At 43.2% G+C, this 18,820-nt stretch overlaps 1 protein-coding gene and 1 pseudogene across 4 annotated transcripts in view; one reads left to right on the top strand and one right to left on the bottom strand.

Moving 5' to 3' along the window:
- The window catches only part of INTS9 (integrator complex subunit 9), a 110,519-nt gene that overhangs the window by 48,084 nt on the left and 43,615 nt on the right, over positions 1 to 18,820 (top strand). For all 4 annotated transcript variants that reach the window (XM_032634453.1, XM_032634454.1, XM_032634452.1 and 1 more), the window contains 3 exons: positions 967 to 1,053; positions 16,808 to 16,928; positions 18,028 to 18,162. In XM_032634453.1, coding sequence (XP_032490344.1) covers positions 967 to 1,053; positions 16,808 to 16,928; positions 18,028 to 18,162 — 343 coding nt within the window. The remainder of the gene's footprint in view (positions 1 to 966; positions 1,054 to 16,807; positions 16,929 to 18,027; positions 18,163 to 18,820) is intronic.
- Positions 14,046 to 15,812, bottom strand: LOC116755268 (annotated as a pseudogene).

Genomic DNA, 18,820 nt, shown 5'->3' with positions numbered 1-18,820 from the left:
GCCTGGATCCCGGATCTTAGAATGCTGGAACTGGTACTGCTCCTTCAAGATGAAAGACAATTTAAAAAAAAAAAAAACAGATGAAAGACGATGATAGTGTTAGGAATAAGTAAATAAGTGGAAATGAAGTTGTTCGGCATTCAAATGCTAATAAATTTATGGCTTGCCATGTCTGTGTGTTTATTGGGAGAGGATTTAAGTCAATGTGGAACATCTGTACTGGATTATGTAGGGGATTCAAGATGTTGAAAGTCTATTTCTAGCTTTTTGGTCGTCCCCTAGCCATCCAGGGCCCCATCAGTGCTCTGTTCCCATGTATTCCTCAGAGCATGGGATCATCGATCCAGTTGAGTGAGGCACCTCTTAGATTCCCTCAGCTGTGATTCTGTGGTGATCCAGCTTGTGATCTGCAGAGCCTGTCCTCTGGCAGGTCCTTGAGTTAGAGTTTTAGGATTAGGCCTTCGAGTATTCTTCCATGTGGAATTTTGTTAATTCCTAAAATGTATATGAAGAAAACTTATTTTACCAGTTTAAAATGTCCATTTAATATTGTCATTAAAAAAAATCCTACCCCCACCTCTGCTGCCACCAAAATCAGGTACTTCATGCTCATTTAACTATTTGTCCTTTTGTGTTTTTAATTACCTAAATAAATAAAGGCAGAGGTCTTAAGAGTGTGAGTTAAACCATAGGCTTATATATTTCATTGTTTCGAGACAAGAAGCACACCAGGCTTATGAATTAAATCATTTACATTCAGAATTTTTAACGTGAAAATTCAACGCAAAGGCTAGGTTTTTGTTCAACTTTATGTAAAATGGTGCCCACGTTTATGTGCAGAAGAGAGAGGAAAGACGACTGGGGAGGGCAGGCAGGCAAGCCCGCTTCTCTTGGCTACCGTGTTAAGAGTGCCATGTTTTTCTGATTCCTTTTTGAGTGTTCATCACTTTCTTTGTTTAAACTCAGGCTTCTCATGGAAGAGTTGGTGAACTTCATTGAACGCGTGCCCAAGGCTCAGTCTGCCTCCTTGTGGAAGAACAAGGATATTCAGCGGTAAGCAGCAGGCCGTCTACCCACCATGGCAGTAGAGCTGGGGGCTTTGCAGAACAGTCTCAAATGTTACCGTATTTTCTGCTCAAACGTTTATGCTGTTAGAATTAAGATTCCCCTTTCCCTCTGTTATGGAAGGGTTGTGTTTGATTCAACCGTCGTATTTGAGAGGCAACCATACCATATGCAAGGTAGTATGCTAGGTCTGGGAGGTTTTATTTATTTATTTATTTATTTTTGCGGTACACAGGCCTCTCACTGTTGTGGCCTCTCCTGTTGTGGAGCACAGGCTCCGGACGCGCAGGTTCAGCAGCCATGGCTCACGGGCCCAGCCGCTCCACAGCATGTGGGATCTTCCCGGACTGGGGCACGATCCCGTGTCCCCTGCATCGGCAGGCGGACTCTCAACCACTGCGCCACCAGGGAAGCCCTGGGAGTTTTTAAAAATAAGTAAAACAGTTGGCTGTCTCTATGAGGTGCTGAGGGGTTAATGGGAAATCGGACAATTAAACAGCTAAATTACAGTCTTGGGTGGCATGTGTTATAAGAGATGCCTGGTCACAATGCTGTAGGCACTCAGAAAATGAAGAACTTTCTCTGCTTAGGGAACTGAGGAGGACATTCCTTAGGAGATGACAATTAAGGTGGGTCTCAGAGGAAGGAAAGGACTTTTCCTGATAGAAAGGGTCGTAAAGTGGGGTCCAGGCACAGCACCGTAGGATACAGTATATTAGGGAACAGTGAGAAGTTCAGGGTGGATTAGAATTAGCTGAGAAAAGAGGTGAAAGGCGAAACCAGACAGGGACATTGGAGCAAGATAATGAAGCGTCTGCTGTGTCAAGATGGAACTTTTTATTATTGAGAGCGGGAAGCCCATCAGGGGAGGTTGACAAGGCGGTGAATGACGTGATCACATATTGTTTTCAGGGGAAGTAACCCTGGAAGCATAAGAGAGGATGGATGGGGGTGCAGAGATGGGGGCAGGAAGCCCAGCGGCAGAGCTGATTCAGAAACCCAGGCGAGAGAACAAAGGCCTGGGCTAAGGCTGTAGATGATGAGGTGAAGTAAGTAGAAATGCACTAGGGGAGGCGGGAGGCAGCTTGATTCTACTTCCACTCTCATATTTGATCGGCAGCAGAGGACACGAGTCAGCCCTAACATACTGCAGTTGGTCCAGCCCTGCCAACTGCTGCCCTCACCTCCCGGCACCGCAGCCCCAGCCATCCAGGCCTGGCGTCCAGAGTCTGGAGTAAAAGCCCGTCTGTGACTTCTTAGGTCACGTGTGTTCCTTACACTCCTACCCAAGTCCACTCTTCTCCAGCTACCTCGCCACTGGGTTCTCTTTCCCTCTAGGTCCGTGATTTGTTTGCCATCGACTTAACTAAACTTTAGAATGTCTTGGTTTTTGTGACATTCTTTCTACAAGGATATGAATATGTAGCTAGGAGAATATGCTGTGGTTTTTATACTGTAACTGTCTCAGAGTTTGAGCACGTGAGTCTCCTCCTTTATACATTCCTTTTTGTACGTGTTATTTATTTTATTTAACTTATGTAGCACTTGTTATGTGCCAGACACTCTTCTCAGTGCTTTATTTAATTCACTTAGTTCTTTAACGTTATCATTTTACAGAAGTCACAGAGAGGTTAAGTAAGTTATTCAAGGTCAGCCAACTAGTGGGCGGTAGGATTTGGATTCAAACCCAGGCAGCTGGGCTAGTCTGGTTCCAGAGTCCGTGCCCTTAACGCCTGTGCTGGGCTGCTTCTCAGCCACATACAGGCTTCTCACGGGCATGTGAGCCCCCTCTCATGTGAGGGGAGAAGTAACATAACTGTGCACATTTTCTCCTGTGTTTTATGGATCTTCTTGTTTCTCTGTTTCCTTGACTGGGGATATGGTGTCTGTCTGGCTTCTCATTAGGAAACACCTTCTGGACACGCACTTGTCTGAGTCTTCTCTGTACACGTGGATGGCTTCCTTGATCTGTCCACCCACCCACTTGGTACAGGTCCCCTCCTATCCTCGTTGTGCGTGCTTATTTTCAGCTCCCTTCCTCCTGCCCACTGCATGCCTCCTTCCCCTTTTCTCCCTCTCCCACGTGCCCACTGGCCCACATTCAACTCACTTCTCTCCATCTCCCTCCTTAGAAACCTGAGGACTTTGTTTTCTTTCCCTGTGGAGCACGTACATCTTGGCTTCCCTCACTTCCTCCTTTTAAATTTATACCCTTAAATATTCTGCCACAAATAATTTTGGCACACCAGAAATGATGTTCAAAGGTCACTGTTTCCTGAATCCCAAACCCTGGGCTAAATCTTAAGGAAGTCCAAGTCCTTATTTTGCCTTTTTTTTCCTGTGACCTTGGGCAGAGTACTTGGCAGTTTTCTTTGCTTCCCATTCTTTGTAAAATACAAGATAACTGGCTCACCAGAAAAAGGGCCATCATATATTAGGGAAAAAGGTGAGTTGAACTTGAAGGAGCAGAGGACTAGGGAGGGGGCCAGAAAGTTATTTCCTAAGGTGCTTAGGAAATCGCCCTTTTTAACAAAGGTGCTAGTTGAAATAAAACCTTGAATTTGGGGCTTCCCTGGTGGCGCGGTGGTTGGGAGTCCGCCTGCCAATGCAGGGGACGCGGGTTCGTGCCCCGGTCTGGGAAGATCCCACATGCCGCGGAGCGGCTGGGCCCGTGAGCCATGGCCGCTGAGCCTGCATGTCTGGAGCCTGTGCTCCGCAACGGGAGAGACCACAACAGTGAGAGGCCCGCGTACCGCAAAAAAAAAACCAAAAAAACCTTGAATTTGCTGTCTCGCCACCAGGTGGGCAAAAATCAGAAGCTGTTGAGAGCTAACTTGGTAGAGAAGAAGTTGGGCCAGTCGGAGACTGTATTTCATTACTTCATGCATCCTGACCATAGTTCTGATCCTGGTCAAGCATTTTGTTTTGGCTTTTGAGTGTGAGATGAGCCATAGTTACTGACAGACAAAGAGAAGAGTCTAATTATTGGAACGATTGTGCTGAGGTGTTAGACAAACCAAGAAAGCTATGTCCTGTTTTTCTCTTGGAGAAACTCAGCATAAATATTAGAAGTGGCAGAAAAATTTGAGGAGCTATTTTTTAATTGACATCAGATAAGAGAATTCTTTTGAAATATTCACCTAGAATTTAATCTTGGGCCAGAATACTAAAAGTGCTGCATTTGAACATTTATGCTGAAGGATTTACACCACTTTAAAAGTTCCCTCCGTCATGAGCTAGTTGATATCGAGTGTCCCAAGATACTGTGACATATACTGTATTGAGAAGCACTGGGGTTTTTTGTTTTTGTTTGTTTTTGCTGTCTAGTACAGTGACTAAGTGATGTGGGCTTTGTCTTCTATTTTTATTTTTTTTTTTTAATTCCTGCATTCTCCTTGTCCAGTTCCTATAAAATAGGGGTCACAAACTCAGATGCCTCCAGGGGTGAGGAAGGGGTTTATAGGTAAGTACAGGAGTGAGGTGGGCTGCCAGGAATTGTGGACCAGTGACCACACCTCTCTAAAAGGGCAGCTGACACACGGCTTCAGCAGACTTTTGGCCGTATGGGAAAGTGAGCGCATCACTGCCAAATCTTCCCTTTTACTTTTTTTTTTTAAAAAGAAGCTCTAGATCTGGATGTTTTAAATGTGATTTTTTTTTCATCTTTAAAAAATGTTGGCTCTCACATTAAAGTAAAATTCTGTATGATCCAAGCAAAACACCTCCATGAGTTGGATTTGAGCCCCCAGGTTTTGACTTATACTTAAACCTTTACAGGCAGTCTCTTGGTTAAATGTCAAGAATTAATGCATCTTAGTAGCTTAAGAATAAGACCAACTAAAAAAAAAATGAATTAAAATCTTTCAGATTCATTGGTTTCTGACAAACTCCTTTAAATCACAGGAAGTTAGTTTGAATTAGCATTTGATTTAGTATTAGTATGTTTACCAAAAAAAAAAAAAAAACCCATTACTCTTGCTTTTTGGCAGCTGCCTCACTCCCTGTCTCAGTCGACACTGCTCCCTGAGATTTATTTAGAAGTTAGCTAGCCATCCTTCTTCCTCATTTTGACGTTGTAGCTTATACTTCTTGAAAAAGAGATTTTTGAAGGGTAGGAAAAGGAGAATCCCTTACAAATTTTCGAGCCTCTGACATTCCCATACGCATTTCAAAATTTAGGTTTTTAATGGGAAAATTTAAAGCACAATATTCCACTGAAGAAACTTACCCAGTCTCTAGTATTTTTAATATAAGGGCAGCATTTTTTGTATAAGACTAGAAATTTACAATTATAATTAAGAATAAATCATTACAGGGTATTGTCATAATCCTCTGACAAGCATTAAGGAGTTAGGCATTAATATGTTCCTGGCTGAAGTGTTATGGCAGTTTTCAGTACTCAGAGCTTAAAATGTGGGTTTATATCTTTCAGAAGACATAAAATTTTTTAAAAAAGCATATTGTACTTGAAGTTCCTCTGCTCTGACACTCCTTGGGTATTTATAGAGGAATTTATCAGGTCTAACTATGTAGTAGGAAGAAAATTAAAGCTATGGGCTTGGAGGTCAAATAGACTGGTGTTTGAGTTCCTTCCAGATCTGCTTCTTAGCTGCAGAAGTTTATTTCTTCTAGGTTCTGTTCCTCGTTTATAAAATAGAAATAATATTAGCAACTTCACAAGGTTGTTGTCAGGACTAAATGAGTAATACAAGTAAAGTCCTTAAAACAGTGCCAGGCACACAATAGGTGCTCAGTAAACACCAACAACCTTTCTCCCTTTAATGATACACTTGGTTCACATAACCCCCTTTCAGTAACCAGCACACATCTGCCTTCCACAGCCTTATTTATCTTTCAGTGCTACCTTTCCTGATGAGAGCAAAGTAGTATAGTAGAAGGAAGATTGTTTTCCTAATCCCACTGTTGCCTCTAGTTAGCAGTGTCATTCAGATTCTGGGACTCAGTCTTCTTTTCTGTAAAATAGGAGAATTGAATTAAACTATCTCTAAGTTTGCTTATGTTATAGTTTTTAAAGATGCCCTTAAGCAGGTGCTCAGAGAGTGGCAGCACTTTGATGGAGTCGTCACAGCTTTGCTGTTCTTCAGCTTTGCACTTCCAGAAACTTAATCATTTCATTTCACTCAGAGTTGATTAGCCTCTAAAGACTGGTTTGGGCTAACTAAACTCCCAGGATACTGACTGAGAAACAAAAATCCCATTTAATTACTTTATCCTGAGATATCTGTGTAGCTCCAGAACTAGGGTGGTTCATCTATCTAGGACTCTCTGTTCTGGGCAGCAAGTCCACTTAAAGAGATCAAATTATAGGTAAGAGGTTTTTGATGAGCATAAAATTAAAGCAGAGATGGTTTAGCCCCTCTCAAGAATTGTTTCTATCATGCTTCTGTAGCCTGAGCAATTGCCTTTGTACTTTTGAGAGAGAAATTGATCTAAAACAGAAAAACAGGGATTATAATCTGGTTTCAGTTTAGTATTGAGAAGTGCTTGATCTTCAGGCTTTACTTTTGGTAAATTCCATAAAGATCACTCTGCTAACCCATCTCCACCCGACCCCACTCACATGTATAGTAAGCACACTTCACTGTAATGAGAGGAAAGAAACTTTACTGCTTCTTGTATTCTTTGTATTCTGCTCTTATATTTATTTTGTTCAGTCATTCACTCATCAAACACTTAGAAAAAGCCCAACCAGTGTTTTATTTATAAGCTTTTAAGTGGTCCCTGTGGACCTAAAAGTCCTGCTCTTTTAAGAAAACACATGATGTTGTGCTGGTAGGATGGAAGAAGAGACAGCAGAGCTCTGGCATGATGTCAAGCCCTGGGAAAAAAGTTTATTAAGCACTCAAGTGTGATAAGAACAAAACAAAAAAATGAAATCTTTTAGAAGGTACTTATTAAGCATTTAGACTCTGAGAACCTGACTTTGATAAATTGGAAAGCCAGAAAAAACAGAACTAGTTCCCATTGGGTTTCCTTATCCGACTTATCCTTAATCAGCCAATAATCCTAATGGCTTTGAATGGCTCTGTAAATGCCTCTTTAATTATGGCCTCAAGCATAAGGAGAGTTTTAGGGAAAGCTGAGTTAGACAAGATGTTAGGAGATAGAAGGAAGTAATGAGGAAGTGACTAAATATTTCAAAAGAGTAAAAAAGATGTTAGCAAAAGAAATTTGGGGGTATAAATAGGAAATTTAGAGGACTTCAGTCTCATTTGTTCATTAACTACCAAGTGCCTGGCATTGTAAGTTTTCAGGGAAATGCCCCCCAAAGTTTAAGGCATAGTCCCTGTACCCAAGGAGCTTTTTGAGCAGAGATTGCGTACTAAGTGGCAAGACTCAAGCTGGGTTTGGCAGGTTAAGCAGGGTTTGAATGAGGGAAGAGATCACTCCAAGATAAGAGAACATTGTGGGCAAAAACATAGCAACATGGCATGATTGAGAGGGGACTGGCTTGGTTAAAATCAGCCAGTGCACACCAGGAAGGAGAGAAAAACATTGAAAGCTAACCTTGTACAAAAGAATATTGAAAGTTTCTTCTTTTGGAAAAGCCAACAATACATTTGACTAATTCCTAGTTTAAATCTTTTGTCTAGCTGATAGAAAACTTATCAAAATTGATTGTGAAAACATAGTCACCAAACCTGTGTGATAAAGGAAACCTCTGACATTTCCAAAGAGAGAAATGACAAATAATTAGTTTTAGATCTGAAAGTAGTGTAGTCAGTATATAAGGTACCAGAATAAGATACCCAAAGAATTTAAGCATAGAGTGAAGGGGAGGAATTCAGAGGCACTGAATATCATAGATATATAATGTTAATAATATATATTATATATACACATATGTGTGCATGTGTGTGTAATTTCTCATTTGCTGTGGTCTTCAACAGTTTTTGAAGGAAACATTTTACCCTCAGTTTAGATATATGAAGGGAAAAAAGAGGGTAGGTAAATTATTGAATATTGCAACTAAAGCAACTAAATTAGGTATGAAGACCAACCTTCTACAAATGTTCTGTACAATTAGAGTTTGTAAAAATGTCACTGATGAGACCTGAGAAAAGCCCAGGCTGAGTTGAGGTATTAAAACACTGCCTCTGTACTAGAACATGGCCCAGAACACTTCCTAACTTATTAGTAATTCTGGGTCTCCCACCAGGCTCCCCTTATCTCAGGCTCCACCGGGAGGATCCCATTCTTGGCTCACTCACGCGGTGGTTGGCAGGATTCAGTTGCTCAGGGGTGGTGGGTAGCCGAAGCCTCCCTCGGGTCCCTGTCACATGGGTGTCTCCTCAGAGCGTCTCACCACGTGGCAGCTGGTTTCATCAGAGTGAACAAGAGGGCAAGAGAGAGACTGTGGACGAGCAGGAAGTCTTGGTCTTCTGTAACCTAATCTTGGAAGTGACATCTTGTCACTTTTGTCACAGTCTCTTCACTAGAAGCAAGCCGGTTGGTGCAGCCCACACTCAGCGGGAGGAGCCCAGGCAAGGGGGTGAATATGGGAGGCGGGGAGCCTGGGGAACCCTGTCAGAAGCTGCCTGCCACCGAACCCTAAGCTGAGCAGGTCAGACTTGACACCAGAGTCATTGGGACCTGCTTGGCCTTCCTCTTCCAGCTCACCGGTCTGTTCCTCCCTGGCGTTTTTAGCACCTCGGCACACACTTACTGGTGCCCTTCAAATAAAACAGACATATGGATCAGCGGAACAGAATAGAGAGCCCAGAAATGAATCCACACACCTATGGCCAGTTAAAGAACGTGGGTCTAATCTAGCTGGTGTGCGACTTATTAGCTCAGCCTCGAGCCAGAGGTGTCTCAGTTGCAGGGCCTTGGCAGAGCTAAGGGCAATTAAAACAAATCCAACTGAGATGAAAGATGTGGTTGGGCTGCGTTGTTATTCACCACCCTCCCCACTCTATCCACTCGCATGATAGCCTTCCAGCTCTGGTATAAACGCTTCTGCTCCTATCCAGCCCAGAGTAGAAGTCTTTATTTTTTGTGAGGAGCAGTCCTAGGAAGCCCAAGCCATTGGGGTTCCCTGATCTGGAGGAATTTAAAGGAGGAGCTAAAGCAGGGGAGTAATATGGGTTCTTCCTTCAGCCCCTCTAGAGCAGTGCCTGGGCCACTCAAGTTCAGAGTCATTGCTGCTCATCAGTAAATCACCTTGGATGATTTCAGCACAGTCACCTGTACTGAAGTCCACTACAGTATTGTTGGAAAATGCATGTTCTGGTGCCACGATGGCTGTGTATATCGGAGATGGTTGGAGACAGTCCTTACACAGCATCTGTTCTGTGCCAGACGCTTACATGCATTGTATCATTTATCCCTCACAGAACAGCTCTAAAAAGGAAGTGATACTCTCCCTGTTTTACAAACAAGAAGACCGGCTCAGAGGTGAAGAGGCAGTGCTGAGATTTAAATCTAGACAAGTCTGTAAATCCTCCACTTTCCCCATGATGTGACTCTGAGAGAAACCTCTCCTTCCTCAGAGTGGGTGGCAGAGAGTTGCAGGGGTGCGGAAGGAGAGAGAAGCAGTAGCAGCAGCCCCTGCCAGTAACCTCCTCCAAAGAGAGCTTCTGTGCCACTTCCCTGGCTCTGAGACTCGGGCCATCTTCCCAAAGAGCACAAACGATGTGTACCTGACCTAGACGAGTATCTCAAGACCTGAGAAAAGGTGACAGGTGGTCTAGATTTTAAAGCAGGAGTGTTGTGTACACAAAATATGACGAAGAGGACTGTGGTGGAATGTTATAGGCTTCAGGGAGCCTGGCGCCGCGAGAGCTGTTTATAGCTCAGTATATAGAATGTAGGCCAAGGCAGGACCTCGATAAAGAAGGCCTTATAAAGTCATGCTAAGAGTCTTGGATTTTATCCTGAATGGAATGGTGCACTGTTAAAGTGGAGGAGGGGAGTGTGTGTATGTGTGTATATGTGTAGATTTGCATTTTCAATATATCCTTTAGGCCCTTCTGGGAGTGAAGGCAAGTGCGCAGGCAAGGATGACTCATGGCTTTCCACATCTCTTTTATTGCTTTGTACTGTTGCAAAATTTTTCCTAGACTTAAGTTCCTTGTGAGCACAGGCCTTTATGTTGTACCTGTTAAATCCCTTACAGGACTTAAATTCTATGGCCATAGTCGGGGCTAAGTAAATATTCATTGACTAAATATTGTAAAACCTAAAGCAATTCACTACACATAGGACAGATAAGTGACATAAGAAAATCCTCAGATAAGTGAAATAAGAGAATCTTCACCTGTTTATGCAGAAGGTAAAGAGAAGAGTTGTTGCTACTTTGTTGCTGGAGAAACAAAGGTGAAGAGAATTGGAACATCATGATCTGTGTGCTATTTTGGCTAAATCTCTATTCCATGTTTATATGACCAGGAACATGCACTTCACTGGCCATACAACATTGTTGCAATTTTTTTCTTCTTCTTGCACAACTCTTTGTTTTCCCTTGAGTTAGTAATTATCTTGTTTGCTTATTTGCTTAGTTTTCTGTGTACATATTACTAATTTATCTCTAACCCCTCCCGCATTTGTCTAAGTCTCTCCTCAGTATGTTCAAACTCGATGGGTGGCCTCACAATTTTACCTTCTTGAAAAGTCGTCTCCCAGAGCCTTCACTCTTGCCCTGCCTGGTGTCAGCTGCTCTTGGGCCTATGGCATGGCATTCAGTTTAGGACTTTCTCCACTGTGATCCTGAAGATTTCTTTGCCTCGTTCTTCTCTTAAAAGCTCTGTTTTCTGGGCCTTTCTTTTTTTTTGTTTACGCCTTCATTTTGCAGGGCACATCCTCCAACAACTCCCTGAGAAAGAGCGCATGGGAGGTAAGTTGTCTGAGACCCTGCACGTCTAAAACATCTTCATTCTACTCTCACACTCTGATAGAAATGTGAGTTAGATGTAGTTTTCTCATAGAATTTTGAAAGCATTGCTCTATTTTCTTCTGTCTTCCAGAAATGCTGTTGAAAAGTCCAATGCTATTGAGTCTACATCTTCGATATGTATCCTGTTTATCTCTCTGTGGACTTTTAGAATCTTCTCTTGTTCTTAAAGTTTATGATGATGTCTCAAACCTAAAGACAGTTTACATTCATGTGTTGAGCTTAGTGGGCCCTTTCAATCTAGAACAGTGGTGGCACCTATGGCCAAGTCTCTGTTTTATGGCCACATCTGGCCTGCCACTGTTTCTATGAATAAAGTTTTATTGGCACACAGCCAAAGATTTATTTGTCTGTTTTCTTTATAATATAAATATTTTCCCAGAATATATCTGGTGTTAATTCTTCTGGGTCAGTATTTTCAGGTATGCAATGTGTTCTTTCAGTGTATAGTTTCTTTTTATTTCACAGTTATGGTTTTTATTATTCTGTTCCCTTGCTTGGATTTCTGTAAGGAGCTCCTGTTATCTGTATGTTGTATCTTCTATATTCTAGACTTAATAGAATACACTATAGCATAATCTCGTTCGGCAATTTCATTGTGAAACCCCTGGTGTGAGTATCTTTTCATTGAGTTTTTTCTTTGGTGCTGATCATATTTTTCAGAGAAGCTTCTTCTAGTCTCCTACCCTGCAGGGTATAAGCCTAACTGATGGTGTTCTGATCTGAGGAGAAGAAAATTGTTACTCTCAGTATGTAAACTTTTGCTTAAGGTGGCTGCCTCTAATTGTCAATCGTTTCTCCTAGTCCGGACTCTTCATTTTTATTCTCTCCAGAGAACAATCTGGTGACATGCCTGGGAGGGGAAGGGTCAATTGCTGAGCCATATGGAATAGGTGAAGAGAATTGGAAGGTTCTATTTCTTAATCAGTTTTTTCTAGGAATTTTCTTTTTCTTTTTTTTTTTTAAAAAATAAATTTATTTATTTATTTTTGGCTATGTTGGGTCTTCGTTTCTGTGTGAGGGCTTTCTCCAGTTGTGGCGAGCGGGGGCCACACTTCATCACGGTGCGTGGGCCTCTCACTGTCACAGCCTCTCCCATTGCGGAACACAGGCTCCAGACGCGCAGGCTCAGTAGTTGTGGCTCACGGGCTTAGTTGCTCCGCAGCATGTGGGATCCTCCCAGACTAGGGCTCGAACCCATGTCCCCTGCACTGGCAGGCAGATTCCTAACCACTGCGCCACCAGGGAAGCCCAGGAATTTTCTTGTGTTTAGGCTCACCTTCAATCTCACTTCAAGACATACCTATTGTTTCCAATTGCTGAGCTTTTTGTGGGTTTGCAGTATAAATTAAGTCACTTGAATTGAAGTTTCCTGGGTCTGCTAAGTCAGTTATCATTTGTCTTTTTCCTTTCCACTTTCTAAAATGCTGTTGCTATTCTCTCTTCTCTCATCTCTGTCTGAAGTGGTGTGTGTGTGTGTGTGTGTGTGTGTGTGTGTGTGTGTGTGTGAGAGAGACAAGCCCTTTACTGTTGTTCAGTGATAGTTCAGGAGACAGCACAGAGCAAACGTACAGGTTCAGTTCTCCAGAAGGCCCTTCACCTGTACTGTACAGAGAATCTCAGAGAAGTCACTCTTCAGGCTTATTCTTGATTGTGTTCGAGCAAATGATAACATGTTTTTCTAATGACACATTTTTGTTTATTTGTTTTAATGGATGCTCCTGATGCTGGTCTGGAAGGTTGAAAAAAAATTTTTTTTTCTCTTTTCTATATTTACATGAAAATAATTCATCTTCATGCTAAATACATCGTTTACCTTACAGGAACTTTATTTTTGAATTTAAAAAGTTTGTGTTTTTGTGCTTTTTAAATTTTTTTCAAAGCAGTTCCATGCATTGTGGATCAGAAATTTCTGCTGGCGGGCTTCCCTGGTGGCGCAGTGGTTGAGAGTCCGCCTGCCGATGCAGGGGACACGGGTTTGTGCCCCGGTCCGGGAAGATCCCACATGCCGCAGAGCGGCTGGGCCCGTGAGCCATGGCCGCTGAGCCTGCGCTCCGCAACGGGAGAGGCCACAACAGTGAGAGGCCCGCGTACCGCCAAAAAAAAAACAAAGAAATTTCTGCTGGCTACATTGGCTGAATGTGGAAATCATTGATTTTCACAAAGATGAATCCTGACTAACATTAATTGCAAACTCCATTTTGAGGGCAGTATAGGAATTTTTTTTCCTTTCTTTTTTGCCATGTTTTACTTTAGTTTGTTCATCAATGTGCCTTTCATCTTAAAAATACACCACAATGCTAATGGCATGTTCTGTAGCTTTTTGTTTTGTTTTGTTTTCACTTGGATCAAATGGTTTTGACAGACAGAAAAAGATTTGTACCACCCTTTCCTTCGTTAACAGCTATTGTAATTTCTTGGAACTTGATTTTCACTTGGTCAGTTAAGAAGACAACGCTTGTTTTTTGCATCAGTTTTTTTCTCTCTTTCTCTCTCTTGTGTGTGTGTGTGTGTGTGTCTGTGTTTGCACACGCGCGTGTGCAGGACCAACCTTCAGGCTTATGGCTTGTGGAACCTTCTCTTAATTTAATGTAAAACAGAATTCACTGATTAGCAACATCACTAAAAACTGACCCAGTCTCTTCTCATGAGTCACTGACACCTGTTGAATATGAATGGTCCAGTGTCCACCCCAGAAGATGCTACTAGGCTTCACAGTTAAGAAGCACAGAGGACTGGTGACCACCCTCCCACCCCCACATCACACGCTTGGGACAGTGCCAGGGGTTTTCCTGGCACAATTTGATGCCCAGTGCCACGAGCTTGGGTCTGCTCTTGGGGGGACCAGGGGTCCTTCTCTCCTCAGTTGCTTTATGGGCATTCACTCAGCGAACCCAACTGGGTGCACATCCTGACCTTTTAAACCTAAAGGTTGGGCCTGATCAATGGTTACTTTGCACACGTGCCTTCTAAGTGCCGGATGTGTATCCCCGTGGCATTATCGTTGTCGTCCCTGTGGATTCAGCCACGGGTTTCTGACAAGCTGGAGGAAACAATGGTAATTTGGGCTTTTTTGGTTTTGTCTTCAGATAATGAAAAGCTTTTGTAAAGCAGTTGAGTGTCAATATGAGTTCTATGGCTTCAGTCTCCTTTAAACATAATATTCTTAAGGGTCCAAAACAAAGGAGGGGGGAAAATTTAAAAAAAAAAAAAAAGAAGAAACAAAGAAAACCAAACCAAAAAAAAAGAAAAATGAAATAATAATAAATTGCTGGTATTGCCACAAATCATTAGAAATCTCCTGACATGCTGAAACCAAATGGCCATAAGTTCAAAACAAATCAGTGACTTGTTTTTAATTTTTCGTGGTTTCCTTTTGTTCTTTCTGCCCCTTTGCCGTCAGATTGGTGATGTTATTCAAACAGGACCGAATCCCCGCCAAGTGCAGGATCGACCCCGCCGCCTCTTTCATCTCATCATCGCTCTCGGGGGGCTTTTCCGTGCATCTCTTTTTGAGAGGCAGCATGTCGCTGGGGATCTTCCTTGCCTTGGCGAAGTGCTGGTGCTTCTTGTGCTGGGACGCATAGATGCTGTCCCCCAGAACATCCTTTGCCTCCTTCGGGCTGCATTTCCTGTCATCCTCCTCCGTCTCGCTGTGGCTCTCGTGGCTCTGGAAGCTGCCCTCGCTGCCATTCTCGCTCCCCTTGGTGGCAAACTCATAGTGTTCGTTGACCAAGGAGGAGGAGAGGGAGTCACTGGCGGGCGAGGTGCTCTTGGCACTGAAGGACTTGGCACTGCTGTAGTTGTCATCCTCCTTGGGTCTCCACTGCCCACTAGGGAGCCACAGGACGTCTCGCTCTCAGTCCGCATCCGGCAGCTGGTGAGGCCATTCTTCCCGGCTGCTGTCATTCCAGTGGGAGTGATTGGCAACGGCCGGACTCCAGGAAACAGGCCTCGGCTCCGAACCTGCGTTCCGTTTTGTATCACTCTTGGAGGAACTGCTTGTATCTCGGGGAATATTCAAAAGCATTATGGCACTGGCAGCATCAATGTCAGGATCTTGTAGAAAGGCTCCATTTCTCTTAAAGAAGGTGCTATCTTGCCAGAGGGGTGGACCTGATATGCTTTGTTATGCCTGAGTAGAGGCGGGAGGTGTATTGAACACATTCGAGTGTGGGTGTTAAGGTGTCTTTTTCAAAGCCTGAATTAGACTTTCTTTGTCTGTACTCTGGATTAGACTTTGTACTCTGTACAATGACCCTTTTCCGATACTCTGACTCCTCTCTTTGTCCACTTTCTTAAAACACTTATTCAAGGACAAATTATGTCTCACTGAGTTTTTTCACCCAGTAGGTGCGTTTGCAAAATACGGAAAATGTTCCAAGATCCAGTTGTAGATATCCTTTCCCGGCAGGCGCTTGGTTGGAGAGTCCTCAATAGCCATAAATATGAGGCAGCTGAAGGAGTAGGCGGGCTTGCAGTTGGGGTTCTGCCTGGCATCATAGGGCATGTCGGAGTGGGCAGGGGATGGGGGCGTGTCATCGTCCAGGTCCTGGACGGGGCTGACGCTCTGCAGGACCGAGTCCCCAAAGCTCTTCAGCAGGTTCTTGCTCTCATGCAGCCAGTTCAGGTTGGTCAGCTCTTCATCTTCCACAGCCCCCTCTTCTAATCGGATGTCAGGCAGAGAAAAGTCGAGGTCATCGTCTTCCTGAAGGGCCTTGGAGAAACCGCTGCCCTGGTAACACTGACTCAGCCCACTGGAGATACTAATTCCTGAGCTTTCTGGTTTCTCACTGGGAGGCATGACTGGACCCATTTACGTGAAGGCTCCTGGCCGGAGCGGGGCGCGGGGGCTCAGGGGCGCTACTACCCTTCAGCGGGAGCCAACAGACTTTCGCAGGCGCCCAGCGGGCATCGCTTGGTGGACCAGCTAAGGACGCGAGGGACGGGCTCAGGCGGCAGGGGCGCGGGGGTCGCAGCGCGGCATGGGACCTGCGGCGCGCCACGTGTCCTCCCACCGGCCCCGCGCTCCCCCCGCCCCGCGTACCTGCAAAATATGTTTTATTTTCCACTTTCTGCCAAGCCTCAGTTGTGTTTAAGCCAGTTCTTTTCTATAGCTTTGCAGGCCCACAAGTAATGTTTATTTCATTTATCTTTTGTGAACAGGGAAGACAATGTGAGGTGTCATACAGAAATGCTCTATATTAAGATGTATATGATAAGCCCCAGAACAACCACTAAGAAAATAACTAAAAAAAAAAAAAAGTAACAAATCAAGAAAGGAATTAAGAGGCTATATCAGAAAATATTCACTTACTGTTTTTAAAAAGTAGTAGGGGAGGAATAGAGGAACAAAAAAGATATGTAATATATAGAAAACTAAAATTAAATTGGCAGACATAAGCCAACTACATCAGTAATAACATTAAATGTGAATGGCTTAAGCAATTCAATCAAATGACAGAGATTATCACATGGTTTTAAAAAATAAAGATAAAAATAAGACCCAGCTATATGCTGGATAAACAAAATAGAAGATAGAAAAACAATAGAGAAAAATCAATGAAACCAAAAGTTGATTCTTTGAAAAGATCAACAGAACTGACAAACCTTTAGCTAGATTGACCAAGAAAAAAAGGAGAGCATACTGCAATTACTAGAGTCAGAAATGAAAGAGGGGAGAGTACTACCAACCTTACAGAAATAAAAACAATTAGATTCCTGTGAACATTTAGATATGCCAGTAAGTTGGACAACTTAGATTAAATGGACAAATTACTTGAACAGAATCCTCTATAGGTAAGAACTGACTTTATGATACATTTGCAGGCTGCTGCCTTCTCCTCTCAAGGATGCAGTAGAAGTATCAACCTGGAGAAGATGCTATACAATGCAAGAGGTGAACTCTGCCCTTAGTAAAATCCAGCTGGTGGGATATTCTCAGAAAATTGTGAGTGTTAATGTGATTTTAAGTGACTGATGAATGCTTCCGATTCATACTATTGTTCTTTGGAAGGATCCTATACTGCCTTTTTTTTAAGTATCTTTTTTTTTTTAATTTATTTTGGCTGTGTTGGGTCTTCGTTTCTGCACGGGCTTTCTCTAGTTGCAGTGAGCAGGGGCTACTCTTCGTGCGGTGGCTTCTCTTGTTGGAGAGCACAGGCTCTAGGAGCGCGGGCTTCAGTAGTTGTGGCTCGGGGGCTCTAGAGTGCAGGCTCAGTAGTTGTGGCACACGGGCTTAGTTGTCCCGTGGCATGTGGGATCTTCCCAGACCAGGGCTCGAATCTGTGTCCCCTGCATTGACAGGCAGATTCTTAACCACTGCGCCACCAGGGAAGTCCCTAGTTTGCTTTTTTAAGCCACTCAGTCACTACAAATCTTGTACTAGTACATAGTGAAAAGATAGAACATCTGTTGTTTTCCTCCATCTTTCCCGGGTTCTTATTGGCACTCTTTCCTAACCCTTACATTCCCCATTGCTAGCTAGCATGTAATGAATCAGGAGAAAGGCATCTCATCCTGTTTACTTTAGAACAGTGACACCACTTTACGGATTTTGGACTAGTGAAATAGGAAACAGAATAAAAGAGATCAAGAAATAATTTGGCAAGTATAACTTTTGAGCTCTGACCTGATCGTGATAAGGGTTCCCATTCCTGTTAACTTGTGCCCAGAGCCACTAAATACAGAACAACCAAGATATTAATTCCTAACCTGAAAAGGGAAGGAAAAAAAGAAGAAGAAAACCAAAGTATTTGTCTCTTCGGTCTGTTTCATAATATAGCATCTCTGCCTTTTAATGAGTGAGGCCTAGGTGCCTGGTGCCATGTGGATAGACTGAATCTCTCAGAGATGTGACAAGTAAAGACTGTCGGATGTGTCTCCCAAATGGTCTCCATCATCTTTCTGTTTTACTTCAAACTTTCTGGTTCACTTGAAAATAGTTTCTAAGTGGAGAAGAATGTTTCTGTTATTTTTCCCTGTGAACTTATCGGCATGACTGTACTGCTGAATGCTGATCACACATTCTTATTGTGGTTCTTTTCTAGGAACTTTTTGGTGCAGTCCAGGTGACTCCTTTAAGCTCTGGCTATGCCCTTGGAAGCTCCAACTGGATTATCCAATCCCATTATGAAAAAGTGTCTTATGTCTCTGGATCCTCCTTGCTTACCACACACCCCCAGGTAATTCTAAATTCTCTTTTAACAGCTCAGCTTTTTGGTTATTTACCCTAAATTCAGAATGTGTCCAAAGTACCATCAGCTGTTTTTAAATCTTCCTAATTTCAGTTTCTACAAACACTCTTTTTTTATTTTTTTATTTTTATTTTTTTTTGCGGTACGCGGGCCTCTCACTGTTGTGGCCTCTCCCGTTGCGGAGCACAGGCTCCGGACACGCAGGCTCAGAGGCCATGGCTCATGGGCCCAGCCGCTCCACGGCATGTGGGATCTTCCCGGACCGGGGCACGAACCCGTGTTCCCTGCGTCGGCAGGCGGACTCTCAACCACTGCGCCACCAGGGAAGCCCAAACACTCTTTTTTTTATTGTGGTAAGAACACTTAACATAAGATATACCTTCATAATAAATGTGTAACTGTACAATACATGATTGTTGATGTAAGTGTGACGTTGTATAGCAGATCTGTAGAGCTTACTCATCTTGCTTACCTGAGACTTTATGTCCTCCTCTTTATCAGAGTTAGAGTATTTGTGTCCATAGTTCCTCTGTAAGATCCTGCTGCCTTTAGGTCACCTCTAGGATTTAGAGATTTCCCAACACTTCCAATAACCAGAGCCTCATGAGTGTAACAGAGATGATCACTTATTTACTCAACAAATATT

This window comes from Phocoena sinus, chromosome 6 (assembly GCF_008692025.1).
Source record: "Phocoena sinus isolate mPhoSin1 chromosome 6, mPhoSin1.pri, whole genome shotgun sequence".
In the NCBI taxonomy this organism is placed as follows: Eukaryota; Metazoa; Chordata; class Mammalia; order Artiodactyla; family Phocoenidae; genus Phocoena; species Phocoena sinus.
The sequence above is the reverse complement of the archived record's forward strand: the minus strand, read 5'-3'. Positions and strand labels throughout refer to the sequence as shown.